At 40.7% G+C, this 22,241-nt stretch overlaps 1 protein-coding gene across 1 annotated transcript; it reads right to left on the bottom strand.

Annotated features, from left to right (window-relative positions):
- Positions 1-460: 460 nt before the first annotated feature.
- STK38 (serine/threonine kinase 38) lies at positions 461-21,774 on the bottom strand. The gene is made up of 14 exons (XM_035122006.2): positions 21,585-21,774; positions 19,230-19,365; positions 17,018-17,069; positions 16,545-16,667; positions 14,512-14,595; positions 12,094-12,217; positions 11,106-11,260; positions 9,980-10,082; positions 9,175-9,236; positions 8,099-8,216; positions 7,733-7,856; positions 6,444-6,539; positions 6,158-6,252; positions 461-5,356 (listed from the first exon to the last, which is right to left on the bottom strand). Exons 2-14 carry the CDS (start codon positions 19,358-19,360, stop codon positions 5,226-5,228), a joined length of 1,398 nt encoding a protein of 465 aa, XP_034977897.1. The 5' UTR covers positions 19,361-19,365; positions 21,585-21,774; the 3' UTR covers positions 461-5,225.
- Positions 21,775-22,241: the final 467 nt, after the last annotated feature.

The following is a 22,241-nucleotide window of genomic DNA, read 5'->3' as shown; positions in this document are numbered from 1 at the left end:
GGAATTTTCAGAGTAGCTGCTTAGAAGATTACAATTCCATATGATAAGATACCGTAATCTTTATTCTCTTTGTCCCCTTGCGGGAACATTACAAAATTACATACAGTAGCCATGCTTGCTGCAGCTACATTGCTGTTTCCAAAAGAACGTGCTGAAAGTCAGATACTGTACATGTTTCTAGACATTCAGGGATGCATGCTGAGTCCACAATGGCTATAACATGACCACGTCTGCTGCATGTTCAAGGAGCATATAGCTGCCCTTCACATTTTACATTTGCTGCAGCAGACACACTAGTATAGGCAAAAGCAAAGACAACTGCACAGAAAATGAGAGGCAACCCTTAGGATTCCAAAAACAAAGAACTTCAAAAGTGAGGCAACCCCAATAAACTTGAATGCCCCTTGCAAACGAAGTCAACCCTGACTTGCAAGATTACACTTACTCCAAATTATAACTAAACATTCAGAGAGCCAATGTAAGCCACTAAACGCTTTTCACAAATAATAGGTTGCTTTCCCAAAGAAACAACGTGTTTATATCTGATGCAAAATAAAAAAAAATCAAGTATTATATAGCATTGTCCAACTAGGAATACTGGACTAATGGGATATTTCTATTCTGGGGTGATATACTTCCTCTTCCGTTACCTGTAATTAAAAAGGCACAAAGACAAGTTTCTCTTATTTTATTTTATTTTGTTCGATATTCAGTGTTTACATTCTCATACTTTTAAATAAAAAAATTTAAATACTTTTCCTTTACGTCCTGTGTCTTAGTTTTCAAAGAGTTGCCTTTTATCTGCTGTGTTGTGTTTCTAATCCTGTGTCATCTCTTTGGTGGTTGTTTTTCTAGTCAACTTGAACATGGTCTGGAAAATCATTTTCGTTGCATTTCCTTGATGCTAAAGAACTGTGCACCCTACCTGTACTGGCCCTAGCCCCCACCTGTGTGTACACATGGTATAAAGAATGTATATGGCCACATCCCGTGTAACAGGAAACACCTGGTGCCACCACTAACTATTAACACACGTGATTTAGATATTTCATGTTAGAACAGAAGTTTGCAAAATGCACGGTTGAGGAGGAGGATGCTCATAAGTGCTCTCAAGTGTAACAAAAAGGGTTTCTACGGCACTTTCTTCCCTCCTAGTAATCGTCCAGTGCTCTGTATCCCTTTCTATCCTGCCTCCCTTGCCTAAGTTATGCTATTTCCAAAACTTAAATTCAGCAACTGGAATTGGATTCCCCCTCCTCCCTTTATTTTCACTTTTACACGGGTGCTGTTTCTCTCTTTTACTTACGTCTCACCATGTTTAGTGTACATATAATTATGTACTTTTTGAACTTTCAATCAAGATGTTGGGGTGTGTGTGTGTGGAATTCAGCGACTGGATTAATAAGTGAACATGTCTATTGCTCATTATTCACTCTAATTGCACCTAATCAACACACTTAGCAAATACATAGGCACCCCCTTTGATTACCTCAGTGTCATCTGTTGCGAACAATAAGCTTTTCAATTCAAATAACTCACAAAACATTAGCAAAACTACATTTATTGAGGAAGTATTTTAAACAGCTCAGAATGCAAAGACACTTCCATAAAAATTGGTCTTCACACAAAACCCCAGAATCATGTACAAAGTATATGAAATTTTACACTGCAAGTAGTTACAGCTGTATGCAGATACAAAATCAATTTTCATCTGCCATAAGGCGGAACCCAGGCACATTGGTTAAGCGGTACCTAAGTGCAATACTCTGCTAATAATCACACACAACTGGCAGCATTGGTCATCTTAAGTCTCAGCCAGGAATTCTCTCCTGTACCCAGACACGCCAAAAATGCAGTATTTTGCAGCTTTTTGTTGTGCCAGAGACATCAGTGTTACTAAATACCTCAGTAGAGCAGGAAACAGAAAAAAAATGATACCAACTTGCATTATGAGTAAGCTGTGTAATTGTTTAGCTTTTAGATCTAAAACTGCTTTCGAAGAAGAAATGTGCCACCCTGGAAAGGCAACAGTTTCTCTAGAATTTACTATGGGCTGCTGCAGGGTGATAAGAGATTGGCAGCCACCTGTGGATTGTGCACTCCCTGCCACATTAATTGTGGTTAAGCATTGGCATTAAGCATTGACACTTACAATGGTCATTAAGGCTTATTGGGATTCCTGTTTAACCAGGATTTAAATACAGGTTTCAGATCTTGGTTAAATGAGAACCTTAATTCTCTAAATTAGTGCCAACAGAATACTTAAATGATTAAAGAGGACATTTACTGCAGTGACAGAGTTCATGTGGAAGCTCTCTAAAAAAATTGTTAAAAGGAAGCCAACATTATTTGCAACAGCCAAGATATGATCTTTTCAGTTAATACTCCTGTTTTAGTGTTGTTGTTTAAAAAAAACCCATAGGAATCCAAGTTATAATGTTGCTATGAGAGGGCAGTATTGATTTTACCTACCCCCCCCAAAAGAAAATGGTTCACAGACTGATGTCCCAAGTTCCCAAATGATTAATTCTCATTTCCATAAACTTGTTGATGCATAATGTCCTTATTTGTGGGGAGCCTTCATTCACTGCACTGGCAGTGTTAATTAAGCACACTGGGTGACCTCTGGCAACTATGCTCTTGGCTGCTGCAGAGACTACAGGAACAAGGATTCGACCTCAGTTATAACAATATGCTATATTCATTCTCACTACAATACACAAAGTAAATCTTTCAAAAATTCCCAGCAGTAGAAGACAGAAAATTACACCTCGTACTGCAATTCAGTTTACTCACAGACACACAATGCTTGCACTCATCTGTCACACTGTGGCACAGAGATGCTTTGCCAAATGGTCATAATGCAAAAGGAAACATCAAAGAGGCATGTGAGAATCTTGTTTTCTTCCCTTTTGTGCAAGTTATTGGCTGGGCAGCTCTCTAGGCAATCAGGTTATCCTGAGACCTTCTACAGCTTTTTTTTTTTTTAAAAAGGCTTTTAAAGCACCAGTTATGTATGCTACATATTTTCAACATTCAGCAAGCACCAGAAATTTAACTTTAAACCCATCATTATCTAACAAGTAAGCAAAACTCTAGCCCCACCATGTGTGGGACACGTCATTGGAGCACAGTAATAATTACAAACTAGGCACAGAGGATATATTAAAGCAGGAATAAGGGTTACTTCCCTATAGCCCAGGCATCCCCAAACTTCGGCCCTCCAGATGTTTTGGACTACAATTCCCATAATCCCTGACCACTGGTTCTCTTAGCTAGGGATCATGGGAGTTATAGACCAAAACGTCTGGAGGGCCGCAGTTTGGGGATGCCTGCTATAGCCTCTCTCTAGATACATTTTGTGGATAAAGCCTAAATGCAAAATATTTCCTTAGTGACCTTCTCACTGAAGCTTCTGTGCATTGCCACATCTAGAAAACTAGTTAAGGACCAGGATTTATAGGAGTACTAAGAAAGATAGGAAACACTCATGGTATGATTTTTTTTGGGGGGGGGGGTTCCAAACCAGGATGTAAGACTGCCTACCGGTGAGGGGCATGTGTAAGAGTGCAGATTGGAGAACAACCACTATTAAAACAGTTTTTAATGTTTTAGCACATTAATCCCTCCAATTAATTTGCTAAAACTCCGATCTGATAAGGAGAGATGAACCATCAGAGGACAATTGAACCACTGCATAACTATGCACAGTCAGTGAAAATGACTAAGACATCTGTTATTGAAATATTGCAGGCTTCATCAGATCTTCTAAAGGTAGAGACAACAATAATCTTTGACGACTACCTCCTAAATTACAACTGAATCCTGATCTCTACCTTTGTACAAGAACAAAGGACTTCAACTTCTTTCAGCCTACTTGGGGCATCAGAGCACCTTACTAAAGGAAAGCTTAATGTTTTTACTAAATCGCCTGGTAACACATCCTGATGTACAAGGACCATCCCAAGCCATCATGTTTAAGTCTCCTCCTCTGGGCTTTCCTGTCTTCATTTTGGCTCCAGATGCACTAGGTCTCCTCCTGTACCGTTATCTGCCCCCACCCTCAGTCTGGAGCTTACCATTGTCTTCAACAAATGATTTCAAAGATAGTTATCTGAACAATATGGTGAACTACATGAGATACACCAAATGATGAGAGTCTCATGTATCATGCAGGGCCTGGGGGGGGGGCAGGGGTCCACCTTGAGAATCTGAAGAACACTCAGAAGGTCAGTGCCACCTAATGGCAACAGCCCAAGTAGTGGACTGCACCATGTAGATGCTTTGAACAACCAGTCACTGTGATCCCATTACTTCCTGTAGAGCACTCCTAGGTTATCCCAAAAGGCACTTCAGGGCTCTCTGTGTCCAAGCTTCAGAAAGATAAACTCCAACGTATATTATGCCAAAGTCTTAAGGGTGAGAAGTAGGGAAAGAATCTGAAAAAGGCAGAGCTCCTTTCACAGTATTAACTATGGTATCCTAATAACGCTATTAACAGTGATTTCTCTCTTACTACTAAGTAGAATGCAGTTACATAAATCTCACAAGGAATCATCTTTACCTCTCTTGACAATGCTTATAAAAAAGCGTAACGTTCCCCAAATCTGAAGTTTAGAAGGGGGGAAAAGCTCAATACTTTAGGATTACTATTTAAGTACCAACAGTAAAGTGCAGCAGCTTTTGAGGCCATTGTTGGGTTGAAAAAATTGCTATCCAAAAGGCTTTTGAACTAAGTATACAACACACTTGTGACAATTAAGGCAATACAGGTTTTGCCCTCCTATAGGATAAGCTTCTGAGAATTTGGTCTACTTCATACTAGTTATTGCTCTGTTTCCTGTACAATACCTTAGCCCTTAGAATTGTGCTGTACCTTTGCACAGCGCTTGTAAAACAGAAGATACAAAAAACCCCAACCACAATTATGTTATACTCTGCAATGTAAATAAAAGCTTGCACTCTCCTCCTTGAAGTAACAGTCTTAGGAATTTTAACTAAAGCCAGAATAACCTATTTCTGCAATAAAATCTGCAAAGGCAGGCTCACAAGTGCCATTTGTGGAAGTTTTCAATGCATAAATGTAAACACTGTGCATAATGATGTTATTTTGCACTCTTCTCTAGAGTTCACAGGCCTCAGATAAAGTTTATGAAGCATAGGAGAAAAAAAACTTGTGCTGACAGGAAAGAATGAAGGTTCAGGAATAGTTTTGTTGTGAGTCACTACTTTCCTGCTTTCATGTATGAAGGTATTGCCCCTCGAGCTGTCAGGCCTTCAAATCGCTTGTAGGTATAATTTATAAAGACCCAGTCTTTGTTCTTGTAGTCTGTCTCTGGATGGTTGCTTGTGGTCACTGATTTTAAAAAAAAGAATATAGAGGTATTAAGTTATTAATAATAACTAAGGAGTTTAACAGGATACAACTTTGCATTAAGAACATTTTAGGAAAACCCTGGACTCCTTCAGTTTATTCCAAAAGTGCAAATGTTTCAGTTAGAATTACAGTCAGCCAAATGTAAAGACACCTTAGAGTAGCCTCTACAAATCTATTCTGCACTCTGCAGCCAAGCCATCATTCCCCATGCTACTGAAAGCCCTGAACATCATGTCTAGCATATGCTAAAGTGGCAGAGTAAGTTAGGGAAAGAACTTACTTTGAGAAGCTTCCTCTCAAGGACAATTTTATTCATTAAAATATTTTGCTCAGGGTTAAAACAAACCTGTGAGACTTTCATGTCACTTTTGTAAGTTTTTTCCAGATTTGTATTACCAGAGAATGCTTCAAAACTATCAATAAAGAGGGGAAAATTGATTTAACAATACCAGAAGCAGAAAAAAGCCCAAAATTAGGTCACTAGACACTTTGGCCACAATGTAACACAGAGTTAACCATGAATACATGCAGTTAACTGTGATGGCTTACCTGGCTATATTGGATTTTGGACTGTTCTTCTAAAATTAGACAAAGCCCTTTCCTGAAAACCCTTTCAGCAGGTCAAGCTCAAACATAATGGAAGTGAGAGCATGAGGATATGCAAAACTGAGCCTGCAGTAGACTATGAACTATTTTATATGAAATACCTACTTTTGAAAGAGAGATTAAAGCTAAAACTCTACATAAAAAAGAAATAAAAACCAAAGTGGAAATATTTACCTGCTGGTTTAAGGATATCAGATTCTGGAAATTCATCAAAGTTTGAAGTATCGTCAATACTTTTGATTTCTATGGATATTGCCGCTGGTCTCTCCCTATTAAGAATCATTCTCAATTAGAGTTTATAATGCAAGTAAGTACGAAAAATCAAAATCTATGTCAGAGGTGCTTCTGAAGTTCAAACTTTGCCTTGCTCATAGGGAATTACTGCACACTAAGCAACTGAATTAGAAAAAATTAAAGAAGTTTTTCTTTAAGTTGTCCTAGAAGAAATAAAACATTGTACCTGATATGCTCCCAGTCAACGGCTTCGAAAAAGGGGTTTGTTTTGATTTCTTCAACACCTGGTGCACCAATTCGGTGTTCCCATTCACAGCAAAATCTGCAGACAAAAAAAGGCAGCATAGAATATTCAAAAAGCGGGGAAACAAACTACTAAGTGGGAAAGGGAACAGTTGACAGTAAAACAAATACAATTCAAAGTAAATGGAATTCTTTTTCAATGGAAGTCTCTAGAGCAGGTCTCCATATACTGTAAGAAAAAAACCTTAGTATCTGTGTGGGGTTAATGAGCGTTGTTTTTAAAGCCACTTCACAGTATTTCCCCGTCCCCCAAAACACTGGGAGCAGTGCAACAGCTGCATAACTCTGATTTTCCTCTAGGCATCTGGTCATAAGGATCATGTTCCCCTTCCTAAGCCCTCTGTGCATTACTGAAGTTGTGAGGCTCCAGAACATTTTTATGCCATATTAATCACACCACTACAATTCCGTGTCTCTTCCAGTGAGATATGGACTGCTTAATGCCACTTGTTATGATACATGTTTCCCAATGTTTCAATATCTCACAATGTAATAAATTGCAATAATTTCAATGTTTTGTTTCTTTTTTTCTGTTCTGTTTAATGTGCTTCGGCTTCCAGGCATATCAAGCAGTAATACTCTCTCCTGAATTTCTGTGCAACACAGAGTTCAGACATCCACTTAATATTTTCCAGTGCACAGAACATTAGAAACTAGGGGAAAGTTGCCTCTAAAACTGGGATTCAATGAAGTTTAGAAGCCGCACAATTCTCTCTCGCTCTATCCTGACATTTGCTGGAGGTTCAACATAAGGGAGAATGACCATCCTCTTCTGCAACATACACAATACATAAGGGAATAAATTTGTCGCTTTATGCTGGCCAAAGAAGCTGGAGGCAGCACAGGAGAGGTTCCCACATTCCTGAAAACCCACCATGAAGTAGCAATGGTGCTGCAGTTGATGAGGGGTTCCTTGTGGGTACCTAGGCTAAAGCATTTGCCCAAGTTATGTGCTCTCTGGGGCAGACAACTGTTGCAAGTGCTTATGAAAAGGAATAAAGTAAGAAGCAATATGAAATAAGGAGAGAGCAGAGATGCTTTGCCTAAGCAACTTTTAAAAGTAATACTCCTGAATGATAGTGCGCTACCTACATAATTTTTAAAATATGGAAGCCTAACTTATTTTTGTATAAGATCACAAAGTGGTAGCCCAAACTTGCAGACAAAGTTGAGAAATCTTGTATCTGATGACAGCAGATAATGATCTGGTACCTTAGAATAAGATCCTTGGCTCTCTCAGAGATTGGAACTTCTGGAGGGAATATTAGGGTCTCTTTCCAATTCATCACCTTCTTGTAAGTTTCTTGAGGAGTCTCTGAACAGAAAGGAGGGTAACCTGAGAAAGTTATGAAAGTTCTGATTAGTGATTAATGAAGTCCACATGCAGCTATCATCTTCTACCCTCTAAAATTTATTTTAAGGTCAAGCACCACAATTGCATATAAAAATCCAGATAAAAGTAGCCAAGCAGAAGAAAAGCAGTATTATATATAACATACTATTCAGAAGCTAGGTGAGGGGCAATGATCCACAATATCATATTTTTTATTCTTAGATACATGAATAGTTCTTTCTTACCGATTAGCATCTCATACATGATGACCCCAAGTGACCACCAGTCACAAAGCTTATTGTAGCCTGTCTGCATAAAGACTTCTGGAGCAATATAATCTGGAGTTCCCACTGTAGAGAAGGCCTGTAATCAAACATCATCTGTTACACATTTTCTGTTGTATCTTATCAATGAGCACAGGGAATATCCAGAAAAAAATGTGTGGAACAATGACTTCTGCAGTCATTATTAATGAACAAGTCTGCAAACAAATTTGTGTCTCTACTTCAGGATGCTGGAGGGCAATGTGATACTCCGGCCATAAACAAAGCCCTACTATGCCTCCTTTGCTGCCATGAAATTATGATTTGAGCAATCTAAACCAACGATGGGGAACCTCTGACCTGCAGGCCAAACGTGTCCCTTCCCCCACCCAGGTCTCCCCATTTCGCCTGCCAGGCTGTTTTGGGAAAGTCAAAATTATATTAAAATGTCAGTTGTGAGGCGAGTAAGGGTGGGGCTTCAAAGGAGCTTAAATCGAGCTCTCAATTGTTCTTTTTATGAAGCAAGGAGTGCTCCCAACCAAGTGCACCTTGCTCAAGTTGGAGGAAGCAGTGCTACTCTTTGCAAGCCTCCCCATACTCCCCCTTTGAACCCCTGACATCTGGAGTATAAAGCAGTCATGTGGCTTTTAAGCCTCCCTGCAACTGCCTGTTTAACCCTCCAACATCACTTGGGAACCCTGCACAAGTAATTTCGACAGGAGGGAGACACAACTTGCCTACCAATCGTGTGCCATAGTGATGACATGTGACTGACAGTTGGGCAATCCCACCTGTCAAATCTGGCCTGCAAAACAAATCCTGATAAAGATCAGGCTGGTGGAGCCAAAAAGTTTCCCTACCCCTGATCTAAGCCTTTGGTTACATTTGAGATCCCTTCCAACTCTATGGTTCTATTTCCCTAGATGAGAACAAGTGGCGGAGACAAAACAAGTATGCATTACATACTGATTTCTCAGCAGGATCTTCAAGGTCTTAAACACAAAGTATGACATGATCTCTACACAGAGGGAAGAATCTCTAGACAGAGCAATACCTACCAGCTGCCGCCTGTTTCTTTTCCAAGTTTCTGCTTTCCTTTTGGAGTTCATGTTCTGAAAAGCTAAAGATAGAAGACAGGTAGTAATATTATTAGCTTTGCGTTTAATGGCTCTGTTTCAATGAAGTGTTGATGAGGTTTACTTTTTTGTACAATAGCTCCCTACTTTTAACATATTCCCCTGAATCCCACTATGCTCCCTCTCCCCACCCCATACAACCCAGAAATGTGCATGTGTACATGAGAGGGTGAGTATGTGAAAGAGAGCTAGAATAGCACAGTAAAAATAAATAAAAGTTATATGTGACCGACAGCAAGATGAAAGTTCAGCATTCATTTGCATACATTTCCAAATTGGCTCCATATTTATTAAAGTGGATGTGTATTATTCCTTCTAGTTACAGACAATTTATTCTTTGGTGGCTACATTTAAAATCTTCAGTAGATACCGGTATCTATCTTGCTTTGCATTTCTGCAAAAGCAGTATTTTGAGGCCTCCCTCAGATATCATTTAGCAGCAGTCATTCCATCAAGCTGCAGCAGAGGGAGAGATGAGCCTACAGAGTCATTTCATCAAGTCCGCTGAGATTGCCAGTGCCATTTGGCTCCCCTGCAACTGTTTATACTCAAGCTCGTCATTATAAGAACTCCGTGTAATTTTAAGAACCGATTATCAAGCTTGCTTGTTTTCTTCTCCCCTCTTTGTCCCATTTATCATTTTGATTCCTGTCTTAAGACTGCAAGGCTATCAATACTTCTGCCAAGCAACAAGCTCAAAAGAAGTTTTAGGTACAACACAACTTACTGAAGTCACTAGGAAGGTTGTGGCTCAAATTTCTATAGAACTCTGTTCTGTGTGCTTTCTTAAGTCCAGTGCAGAGACCAAAGTCGGATAGTTTCACATGGCCCTACATGTCAAGAAACAAGCAAAAAATAAGGAGATACAAGGCAACCTCATTTTTAATTTTTTTTATTTAACAAATTTTATATAACATTTTATAATTTAAAAAATCCTTCCAGTAGCAACTTCTTGTTGTTTAGTCGTGTCTGACTCTTCGTGACCCCATGGACCACAAACTTAGTCTCCAAGGTGCTACTGGAAGGAATTTTTTTTATTTTGTTTCGACTACGGCAGACCAACACGGCTACCTACTGTACCTGTAACTAGATCTAAGGAGTTCAGGTACTGAATGTTTGACCATGGTCTTTAAAGCCTGAACTGGCCTTGATTTTAAGAGCAGGTTTCTAGCAAGATAAAATGACTATCTGACCAACTCATTCAGAGCCTTGGGTAATTGTGGCCAAGAGAGCTTGGTGATACATGCTGTGCATGAATGGAACTATTCACTTAAGAAATTTTGAGAATATGTACAAGAAGCAGGCGGACAACAACAAAAACAACCAAAATAAAATGTCATGACTCTTCTTCAACACCCAAAGCATGAATGCCAGGAATCCTAACTAGAACTCCATAATTTATTTCTCTAGTCTGGCTGGTGGTATGGGAAACACATGCTATTGAGGTCTCCTGGGTTTTGGATTTAATAGAGGTACCTTCTTCTGGCTCATGCATGACATACCACACATTACTGTGGCAACAAGGTCTCTGAGCAGGTCATTTTATGCATCTAAGCTATTTAACACTAGTCTCCCATTTCTGTCCTTGGGGTTTCCAAAGTAAATTAACACAGCAGTAATAAAATATGAGATCTCTGCCTTGTGTGTTTATTTATATTGTTTTCAAACCTATCTTTATTATAGAATCATAGAACTGTAGAGTTGGAAGAGACCCCAAGGGTCATCTAGTTCAACCCCATTTTTAATTGTATGATTGAAAATCACCTTAAGACGTCTGTAAAAGGGGATTCATAAATTAATAATAATAAATATTTTTAATAGTCCCTGAAACAACTTACAGTAAATATTCATACCTTACTGTCTAACAGGAGATTATCTGGCTTGATATCACGATGAATGAAACCCAGCTGGTGAATTGAATCTATAGCCAGCACAGTCTCTGCTATATAAAACTGAGTTTCTTCTTCTGTTAGGGTATCTTTTTTCATCAATAATGTCATCATATCACCTGCATGTACAGAGAACAGGAAATGAAGATAAGTTGTATTCAGTTTCTTTGTAATGCCATATCTGGTTGTCCTTTTAGCTTGGCCTAAATTCCAAGATACACCATCTTCTATTCCAAGTCTCTTTTTCCTCAGAGCTATTTCATTTACTTCTTAAATAGCTACTTAGTCTATTTTCTTTCCTACACAGGCAAGGAAATAGCATCATAGACAGAATTACATTATGTCCTGGAAAATCTGCATGCTTTACTCCTTGCAACTGCTGGTAAAGGATTCTGAATTAGCCAAAAGTAGATGCCCATTCCATCATAAATATAGCAGCCTAAAATAGCAGAGTGGCCTTTTGAATATGCCCTCAATTTCACCAAGTTTCCTTCTAACAAGTTCATGTTTCTAATTTCCACATAAATAAACACAATTTTATCAAATTCCTGCATGAGTCAGCCTCAACTTATTTCTGTCAATAACAAGTAAAAATGAAAGTCTGGATATAGCTCTGAAAAGTTATTGAGCAGTAAAGTGGGTAGGTCATTTGGTTAAAACAGTAATATTCTCCCTCAAAAACTCACATGAACACCCTGACCAATAAACAATAAAGAGCAAAAGTCAACCTGGAGTGGAACTCCTTCACTATCAGTGGATTTCACATGCTCAAAACTGCCTTTCCTATAGTTTCACTATAGACTGTGGGTACATCACTTTAGATTGTGAATTGTTCAATACATGCTAATCAGTGATTAGTGCATTTCAAAATGGGGCATATAACTTGTCATGTAGTCAGCATTCACAATAATATCAAGCAGTATGAGATGACCCAGATGTTCAAAATAGTTACCTCCAGGCAGAAACTCCATAATTAAGTAGAGGTTCAGCTTATCCTGGAAACTATAGAACATTTTGACAACCCACAAACTGTCTGCCTCCACTAGAATGTCACGTTCTGCTCGAATGTGGCCAACCTGGAGATGGATACATTTAAAAAGAAAAAGAAAAAAAGAAGCAAGTTGCAATTAAAGAAATATTTACACAATATTTGCAAATGTTGCTCATAACCCAAGAGGTCCCCATATGGCAACTAATTTTTAATATTAGTTACATTTCAGATTGCAGAATGGTGCATGCCAGAAGCACAGGTGCTGCCCAGTCAAGTGAGTCAAGGTACAGGCAATGGGCTGTAAACCCATCCCAACTGGGAACAGGAAATGAAATTTTAAAATGAGCAAATCCCTCCCCTTACCACCAGCAGCCACTTAGTTAAGAGGGCTCAGCTGGGGCTGCCCTTGAAAAATGTTCAGAACTTTCAGTTAATGCAGGATGCGGCTGCTAAAGATTTGACCATCACTACATTTCAGAAAAGGGACCTGGCTGGCGCTGTGGTCTAAACCACAGAGCCTAGGGCTTGCCAATCAGAAGGTCAGTGGTTCGAATCCCCGCAACGGGGTGAGCTCCTGATGCTCAGTCCCTGCTCCTGCCAACCTAGCAGTTCAAAAGCACGTCAAAGTGCGAGTAGATAAATAGGTACCGCTCCAGTGGGAAGGTAAACAGCATTTCCGTGCGCTGCTCTGGTTTCATCAAAAGCGGCTTAGTCATGCTGGCCACATGACCCGGAAGCTGTGGCCAGTAAAGTGAGATGAGCGCTGCAACTCCAGAGTTGTCCGTGACTGGACCTAACGGTCAGGGGTCTCTTTACCTTTACCTTTCAGAAACATGTTACCCCTTTGCTATTATCAGCTGCACTGATGGTTGGTCTGTTTCTGAGTATCTAGGTTAAAGCCCACAATAGCTAAGGACAAGTTGTCTAAAAGCACTTTTTCTTCCCATTAGTCTCTCTGCCCTCCGATATCTTGCAAAGCCCTTGTATGCATCCTTTTATTGCCTATACCACCCACTATACAAGAATGCTTTTTGTGTCATGGCACCCGGTATATTAACTCTCTGCCCAGAAAGATTAGGTTTATATCCTGTTCTGCTAGTTTCCTGTTTGAAAACTTTTCTAGCAAGCCCTTGTTTTCAGTTTAGGTGTTTTTTGCATTTTTACTGATACTGGCATTGGCCTGGTTTGTAAGTTACAGTATGTCAAATTATGGCTAAGTGTGAACGAGGGAGTGTGTGAGTATTTAGAGGAAAGATCATGACCCCTTTGCTTCTCTCCTGGTCCTGCTGCTGTGCTATTCAGAGCTAAGCCATAGCTTGGCTTACGGCTATGTCCAAACCCAGGCCCACAGTTTCCAGACAAATGAGCTTCAGCCCATGTTTGTTCTTGGCTTACCACTCACGGTTTGTGGAGTGAGACAAACCCTTAGCGATGCGAATTCAAATTAAGAATTGGCTCTGGGTAGTGTGGCAGCAGCAGGACAAGGGAGGAGCAGAGCAGCTATGATTTTTCATCCAAGTTCCCACCTACTTTCTTGTTCATGCTTAGCCATGCCATTTGAAATGAGTTGTGGGTTTTTATATTTTATAAACTGTCTTCGTATCTCCATTTTAGAAGGAGAGAATGATTATAAATCCTAAAATAATTAAATATTGCTAGTGTGAAAACACTGTATCCATCAGCGCAAGCAAAAGGTTTCTTAATTTGCAGCTGAAGCCTCTAAATAGGTAAGTGCCTTCTGACAACCTCCATGTTGCCTTCATCAAAATTAATTCAGACATGGGATACAGACAAAAGTGCACTTCACTGGGACACATGCAAGTGGAATTTAAGTCAAAGGCTGAAATGGTTAAGGGAAGAATTCTGAATTTCATTTTCCTTCTATAGCATCATATTCATACCTGAACACACATGAAAATTGATCAGGACACATGTATTCAACTTTTGATGCTCAAAATTCTAACACAAGACTTACACCATGATCCCGTGGAGGCTTTCTATGAACAACCCCCATTAATTTCAAAGAGACTTACTCTTTAATAACTGTGCATACAACTGCAGTTTTTGCCTAATAAATACTAAATGCTCAATTAAATTTAGATAAAGATGGAGAGTTGGAACTACAGGTTCAAAAACATCTCATCCACAAGCTGGAAAAACTTAAAATCAAAGTTATCACATTCCATTTGGTGATTACAGAGTTTCTTTTTCCCGGAAGGTTCTCTTCTGCCTTCCATGCATTCCAAATTTTCCCACAAAATGATAATTTAAGATATCCCATCATGAGTCTAATGGTTCCAGCAGAAAAGAAGAACTCCACATTGCTTGCACATCCTTACTTTTGACATCTGCGCACTCTCATTAGGAATCAGTATTTACCTGCTCTTTTTCAAGCATATCTGCTTTCCGTAGTATTTTCATTGCGTACACATGCCCTGTATCTTTCTTCTGAACAAGCCGCACCTAGAAGTTGTGCAAAAACAATGCACATATTAAAACCCCTTTCAGCCATTTTGTTTAAGAAGAGGAGTTTGGATTTGATACCCCACTTTATCACTACCCGAAGGAATCTCAAAGCAGCTAACATTCTCCTTTCCCTTCCTCCCCCACAACAAACACTCTGTGAGGTGAGTGGGGCTGAGAGACTTCAAAGAAGTGTGACTAGCCCAAGGTCACCCAACAGCTGGGTGGAGTGAAGACAAGGACCCAGTTCCCCAGATTACGAGTCTACCACTCTTAACCACTACACCAGGCTGGCTCTTTAAGACAAACAGTTACAGAAAGGAGAATTAGGGGAGGAAAGTGCTCTGTTTTGGGGATGACTGGACAATATATTGAGCCTTCTGTACCTACCAGTGTAGTCTATCTAGTTTTCAACTGCTATGGAGCATAACACTATCTGGCATTGAGTCAATTATTATTTTTCCTTCCTGGCTAACATTCATGACAATGCTACCCTTCATAATAAATTACAATAAGAGATACGGTGAATACATATAACTGAGACAGGCCTAGGGTACACCCAAAATATTGGGATAATGGGTATAAATAAAGCAGATTATTATTACTATAGCACTACAGTGGAATAGAGCAACTTAGAAAAGGTGTAGACACAGGATATTAAGACAGTTAAGTTTGGAAAACAACAACATTATACTGTTAGCCATTAGATGATGTTCAGGAAAGCCAGTAAGATACTGCTGAATTCATTACCTGAATTCTGTAAATAACTACACTTCATTTGGCCAACTGTGTTCAATGTTAACAAATCAACTATTTCCAATTGTCCATTACCTTAAGAAGATTTTCAAATTACTAACATCTTTTTCCGAAGTGTAGAAACTACTTTTATTGATGGGATACTTGCCCTGAAAGCAAACTCTGTGTATTTGCATTTAATAACTGGGTGATAAGAGGAACCCACAGCTGTTTGGTGGTGTTGGAGGGTCAGACATTGGCTGTCTATACTATATGCGGATTATACCCACCTCTACCTCTCTTTTAAATCAGAACCAGTGAAGGTCCTTTGTGAGTGTCTGGAGGCGGTTGGAGGATGGATGGTGGCTAACAGATTGAGGTTGAATCCTGACAAGACAGAAGTACTATTTTGGGGGCACAGGAGGCAAGTGGGTGTGGAGGTCCTGAATGGGGTAACTGTGCCCCTGAAGGACCAGGTGCACGGACTGGGAGTCACTTTGGATTCGCAACTGTCCATGGAGGCGTAGGTCAATTCTGTGTCCAGGGCTGCTGCTTACCAGTTTCATCTGGTACGCAGGCTGAGACCCTATCTGTCTGTGGACTGCGTCGCCAGAGTGGTGCATGCTCTGGTTATCTCTCGCTTGGACTATTGCAATGCGCTCTATGTGGGGCTACCTTTGAAGGTGACCCAGAAACTACAACTAATCCAGAATGCAGCAGCTAGACTGGTGACTGGGAGCAGCCGCCGAGACCACATAACACCAGTCTTGAAAGACCTGCATTAGCTCCCAGTACGTTTCCAAGCACAATTCAAAGTGTTGGTGCTGACCTTTAAAGCCCTAAACGGCCCCGGTCCAGTATATCTGAAGGAGCGTCTCCACCCCCATCGTTCTACCCAGACACTGAGGTCCAGCGCCGAGGGCCTTCTGGTGGTCCCCTCGCTGCAAGAAGCCAAGTTACAGGGAACCAGGGCCTTCTCGATAGTGGTACCCGCCCTGTGGAACACCCTCCCACCAGGTGTCAAAGAGAACAACAACTACCAGACTTTTAGAAGACATCTGAAGGCATCCCTGTTTAGGGAAGGTTTTAATGTTTGATGGATTACTGTATCTTAATATTTTGTTGGAAGCTGCCCAGAGTGGCTGGGGAAGCCCAGCCAGATGGGCGGGGTATAAATAATTTATTATTATTAGTCTTTCATTTTGAACTCTTACCTCTCCAAATGCTCCTCGGCCTATTACTTTTAAAGATTCAAAGTCTTCCAACCCAAGTCTTGTTCTTTTTAGACGCAGAAACTCTGTTTCCTTTCGGGCGTGTGCTGATCTTCTCATTCTTTTCTAGTTGTTCAAAAATGGAGGGGAAAGGTTAATGTCATTTCTTATTTTTTAAAAAAATAAAAAAATCAACAGCTAAACCAGAATCATTCACAGCAAAAGCTTGTTATCTTTACTCTGGTCTTTGACACCTAAGGTGCATATTTTTAGGACTCTCCCTTCTTTTTGTGGCTGCATTCCAAAATTGTATGTTTCTAAACTATTTTTAATGTTGTATTTTAAATTGTTGTAATCCGTCCTGTGACCTTAGCATGAAGGGCAGGTAATAACTTTAAATCATTTATAATAATAGTAATAATTTAGGGGTGATGGGAAACAAGCACCAAGAAAGCCAGTTTCAGCATATGTAATACCTCTTCATCTTTTAAGCCTTCTTCTTCCATAACCTTTTCTAGCTTCTTCTGTCTGGAAAAAAAAGAATAAAGTTTTTGAATGAGGTCTCCATAAGTTCATGCATACAACTTCAGCACAGAATAGAGCTGCCAGGAATTGGAACACTGAATTCCAAGGCTTCATTTCTTAATGCACACAGCAATCAAGATAAACACCCTGCTTCTGCTTCAACTTCTGCAAAATGAACAGGAAATTTGCTCTTATCGTGCATTTGCATCATACAAATTAAGTCTTTTGTAAAGAAAAGGGGCACAAAACAAGAGCAGAGTTTAATCATTTATAATAAAAAGGACGTACAAACTGATTGCAGGGTGAGCAACTTCTGGAAGGTATCAAGACCTGATTTAGATCAACCATCAAATACCTTACTGCCAGGTCAAGGTGCGTCTGTGGTGGGAAAGGGCTCACAGGAGATAGCTGGCAAAAACAGAGGCCACATCATCGCAGCCAATCTAATACCCAATCCATAGTGCACAACACAACTGCATTTGTCACTGGGTGGAGCAGTAGAACGTAAAAAGTGGGAAAGACTTCATTTCTGCATTAACCTCACAGAATTATAGAAGAAAATAAGCATAGGAATTTCATTAAACATATAAAATGACATTTTAAACACTATAGAGAGCTTCTTAGACTATAAACTACTTCCATTTCTATGAAAATGATCAGTCTCTTCAATTCCAACCAACCTGTCAGCTTAATAAACCTTTAGTTATTCTGTATGTGCAAATAAAAAGCTGGATAAATTTAAGGAGGATATAGAAGGGAGTAGATCTGATGCATTTTAGTAAGGCCTTTCAAGGAAATTGCTCAAAGACAATGTATTTCAAAAGAACTGAAACTCCTTACAATAGAATTCTGAGGCAAGGGTTCCTGTGAGCTTCATGCAGGTGGTCTTCAGCATGTCCACGTTAAATTATTACTGTATGTTGATTTTAAACTGTATTGTATTGCTGCTTCTTTTATTATATTTTACTGTATTATAATTTGAATTCCATAGAATGCAAATTGTAATACAAAAAAATACAAGAAATAAAAAACCAATAAAAAGACAGCATCTAGCACAGCACATTACAAATTATACAACAGAGGGGGAAAACATGAAGCACCCCCCCCCCCCTCAAGATCATCAGCAAACCTGAAGTGGTCCCCCAATAGAATCCGGGGTGGGGGAAAGGAAACACTGTTCCAGGGTACCAGTCAAGCACACACAATCAAATGTACCTCACGGTTAGAACTATAGAATTGTAGAGTTGGAAGGGAACCCAAGGGTCATCTAGTACAACCCACTGCAATGCAGGAATGTTATTCCATGTGAACTGGCAGCATATCCTAACAAAGATTTCACATGGCTGGATGTCATAGGAAAAGACTGGCAGCAGTGAAAAACTATTTCTATAACTGATCTTCTCATTGATAAGCTAATAAGCTTTCAACTACAACATCTAGAGAGACGCTGGTGTAGTTTCCCCACCAAGTGAAGGGAAACGGGTAACCACTAGAGAGGTGCGTTTTTCAGCGGTGGCTTCACCTTCAAGGACCTATGTTCCAACTGGCATTCAACAGAATGAAGAGAGGGGTGTTTGTTAAATATTTCAAATAAGGGAAAGCTAAATTGGAACAATGTTTTTATGCATTAATATATATATATATATTAATATATATATATTACTGAGCACATTTGACCACTACTTGTAGCAGGAAGTAGTTAATATATTTTACAGATAAATATAAAATACAATACTTAGAAGGGAATGAAATCCAGGAGGGAGTAAAATGTGTTTTGAGAGGCTGCTTTTGATTATAGTACACAGTAGAGCCAAGCGCATTTCGCAATAAAAACTGTTTATACTGGACACACTGAAATAAAAATAAAACCTAACACTAGAGAGAGAAAAACAACTTTCAGTCCAGGAAAATGCTGCTACTAGTTTTCATCAAGCATCTGCAACATATGCCTTTCTTGAAATGCACAACAAGAGGATAGCATGGGCACTGAAATATATGATCTGAAGTATTTTATTAAAGGCTTTTTGAGGACTTAAAAGTGTTATCAAAACTTCTAGCAGGATAAGATGATCAGTGTATTTGTGGCATCCATTGTTTCTTAAATCTTGATACAGTATAAGGAAAATAGCATTACTTCCGTTTTCATGCAGCTGGGATATTTACCTCATTTCTCGTTCCTCATGCTGCGCAATCAGATTACTGTAGAAGTTTTCTAATGTCACCTTTGTCATTGTAACTCGCTCCTTGGTGTGGTTGCTCATAGATGAACAAGGTGCTGGGCCAGTCATCGCCATGGTTCCTGGAAGAGAAAAATTAGAAAATATATGTGATCCTAAACCTTGAAGCAAGAAAACTACACTACATGATGGCTTAAATTTAAATAAAGGAGCCAGTTTTAAAATGAACAAAAGCTTTGCAAAACACAATATGCCCAAACTGGAAGCTACAAATGTAAAATGCCACAATGTTGCAAAATAATTGTACAAGTCAGACTTCCTGTTTTTCTACATAATTTATGAACAAGGAGGAAAGAAATATGATAACTATTATGTCTCTGAATGACATTTTCAGGTTGCATTAAAAATGTTAAGTCTCTTATTACTTTCATCTCGTCAATTAAAATTCTACCAACATGTCTTAAACCAATCATAGTACGTATTTCCATGTAAAAGTATTTACAAACACAGCACAAGCCACATTTATTTCCTTGGAACTTGCTTCTATTGAGTAAGAGACAATATCTGCAGGGCTGTCCACAAAGACTGAGCAAATTTGTTTCTGTTGCTGTAGAGTCAGGGAAAGGGAATATTGATTACACTTTGGAAAGAAGGATTGTCCTGACCATATGAACTGCTGGACAGTGGAACAGGCTGCAACACAAGGCAAAGAACTGTTGGAGGTTTCTAAGCACAAAATGGATTGCCACCTAGTTATCACAGATAACTACAGTAGCTGATAATATACCTAAGTAGAAGTGGACTAGATGGTTTTTAATCCTTCCAACTAAGATTCTAATCAGGAATTTTCAGCTCAAATTTACTTGGAGATAAGTCCCAGTGATTTCAATGGGGCTTACCTCCAAGCAGTATTTTTCCTTGTATGACAGGAGAAACAAAAGTTTCTGTTCCTATTTTCTTCACAGTGTAACTAGCTGACCTAGAACCAATTAGCTCTTGCACGCTTGCTTTAGTTGTTAACAATTGCAACTGCTTTTAAAACCTTCCCAATTTCATCAGAACTTCTCACCAAACTAACCAAAGGTTATATAAAATAATTCTTTAAACTAATTAAAGTGAGTATTTTGCTCGCATGGCTCTTTGAATGCAATCATTTTATGGTGCACTCCCTTCCAAGAAAAGCTGTACATAATATAAATTATCTCTCTTCGTGATACTAGGCAACTGCAACTCCTTTTTGCCAGTTGAAATTTCCCATTTAAAAAATTATCATCATCCCCAAGGACCAGAGTGTCACTATGGCCCATCTGCAGTGTACCTAGCCTATCATGCCAGTTACAGGATCATGCCGCATGACACAGCCCTGGCTTCCCACAAAATTTGTTATGGGTGTTAAGGGTTGTTAGGAAGACCCCTGTTCCTCTCAAGGAGCTACAGTTCTCAGGATCTCTGGGAATTGTAGCTTTGTGCAGGGAATAGGGGTATTCTAACAACTCTGACCATGCTTAACAAACCACAATTGCCAGAATGCTTTTGGGGGAGATCCACGGATGTTTTTAAGTGGCACGGTACAGCTTTAAATGTACAACACAGGTGGGGCCTACTAGAATTCAAAGCGAAGTCTTCCCCTATGCATTCAACGCACATTTCCCCCCAAAGAATCCTGGCAACAGCAACTTACCCCTCCTAAAGCTGCAAATTCCCAGTACCCTTAACAAAATACAGTTCCCAGCGCTTGGGGGGCAGGAAGGGGCAAGAAATGTGCTTTTTACATGTAGGGCTTATACAATGACTAGAATCCCAGGAGACTTAACTATAAGGAGCTGCTACACTCCTAGTCACATTTACCCGGGAGCAATTCCCTCTCCTCAAGTAAGTCAGCAAAAGCCTCACTCGCCAGCAGAAACGACAAGGAGAAGATGAAGAAGGAAAAACGAGCACGAGGTCCATTTTCCACAGAAGTTTGCGAGGGGGAAGAGGCGAGCAGGTGTAAACAGAGGAAGGAAAGGCAGAGTCAGGCGTCACGCTAAAAACCTAGCAGGCAGGAATCTATGTGGTCAAGAAGAAGATGGTTTTTTTGGGGGGGGGAGGCAGGAGACTCAAGAGGAGGAAGGAGGAGGAGGAGGAGGAGGAGGAGGAGGAGGAGGAGGAGGAGGAGGAGGACGGGGCAACTTGAGGCGTCTCCCCTCCCCTCTGTGGATGCTACGTACAAAAGTACCTACCTGGCAAGAGGGGGCGGGACAGGATGGCGCCCTGGGAGGCAGCTCAGCCTGAGGGGGGGGGGGAAATAACTTTTTTTGGGGGGAGATTAAGAGCAAAAACCGGAGGAAGAGACGCTTACCACCAGACCCCCTTCTGGGAGCGGCGCCGAGGAGCCCCCGCCGTCCAATGCCTTCCCAGCCGACAAACACCGCAGAGAGACTGGGAGAAACAGTTCCCAGAGGCCGAGCCCCGCCCCTTGCTCCCCGCTCAGTCCCCCCCAACCCCAAAGGAAAGCTGGAGCCCGCGACCGGACAAGCGCCGACTGGAAACTCTGGCACAGCCCGCATGCGCAGAAGAGCTCTTTCTCTCTCCCGGCCGCGGCGCCGCCCTCTTCAAGGGGCGAGGCTCGCCTGATGGACCCGTTCCCCGCCCGCAGCCCGAGGAGGCGGGGCCGCCGCACTTTTGCCTAGCCTCCGGCGCTGCGCATGCGCCGCCTGCCGCTCTAGCGCCTCGGCGAGCGGGCCGCGAAGTTCGTGGCTGCTGCGAGCTGCTCCTTCGGCGTATGAGGAAGTTGGCAACTGTTTCCCGGGCGGCGCAAAGCGGCCTCCTCCTCCGACTCGCCCTCCGCTTGCTTACGCGGAAGTCAACGCGGCACGAGGGCGTTTGCTCCCAAGTTAAGGGGAGGGTTGCGGTTTTTTAACAGTTTTGCTCAGAAGTACTTTGGATTCCGCGCTTAGAATCGCACTGCGCGGGTGTTCTGGACTGTCACCGTCGAGCCTGGGCTCACGCACGTTTA

Source organism: Zootoca vivipara, chromosome 7, assembly GCF_963506605.1.
Source record: "Zootoca vivipara chromosome 7, rZooViv1.1, whole genome shotgun sequence".
Taxonomy (NCBI): Eukaryota; Metazoa; Chordata; class Lepidosauria; order Squamata; family Lacertidae; genus Zootoca; species Zootoca vivipara.
This window is presented reverse-complemented; position numbering and strand designations above follow the sequence as displayed.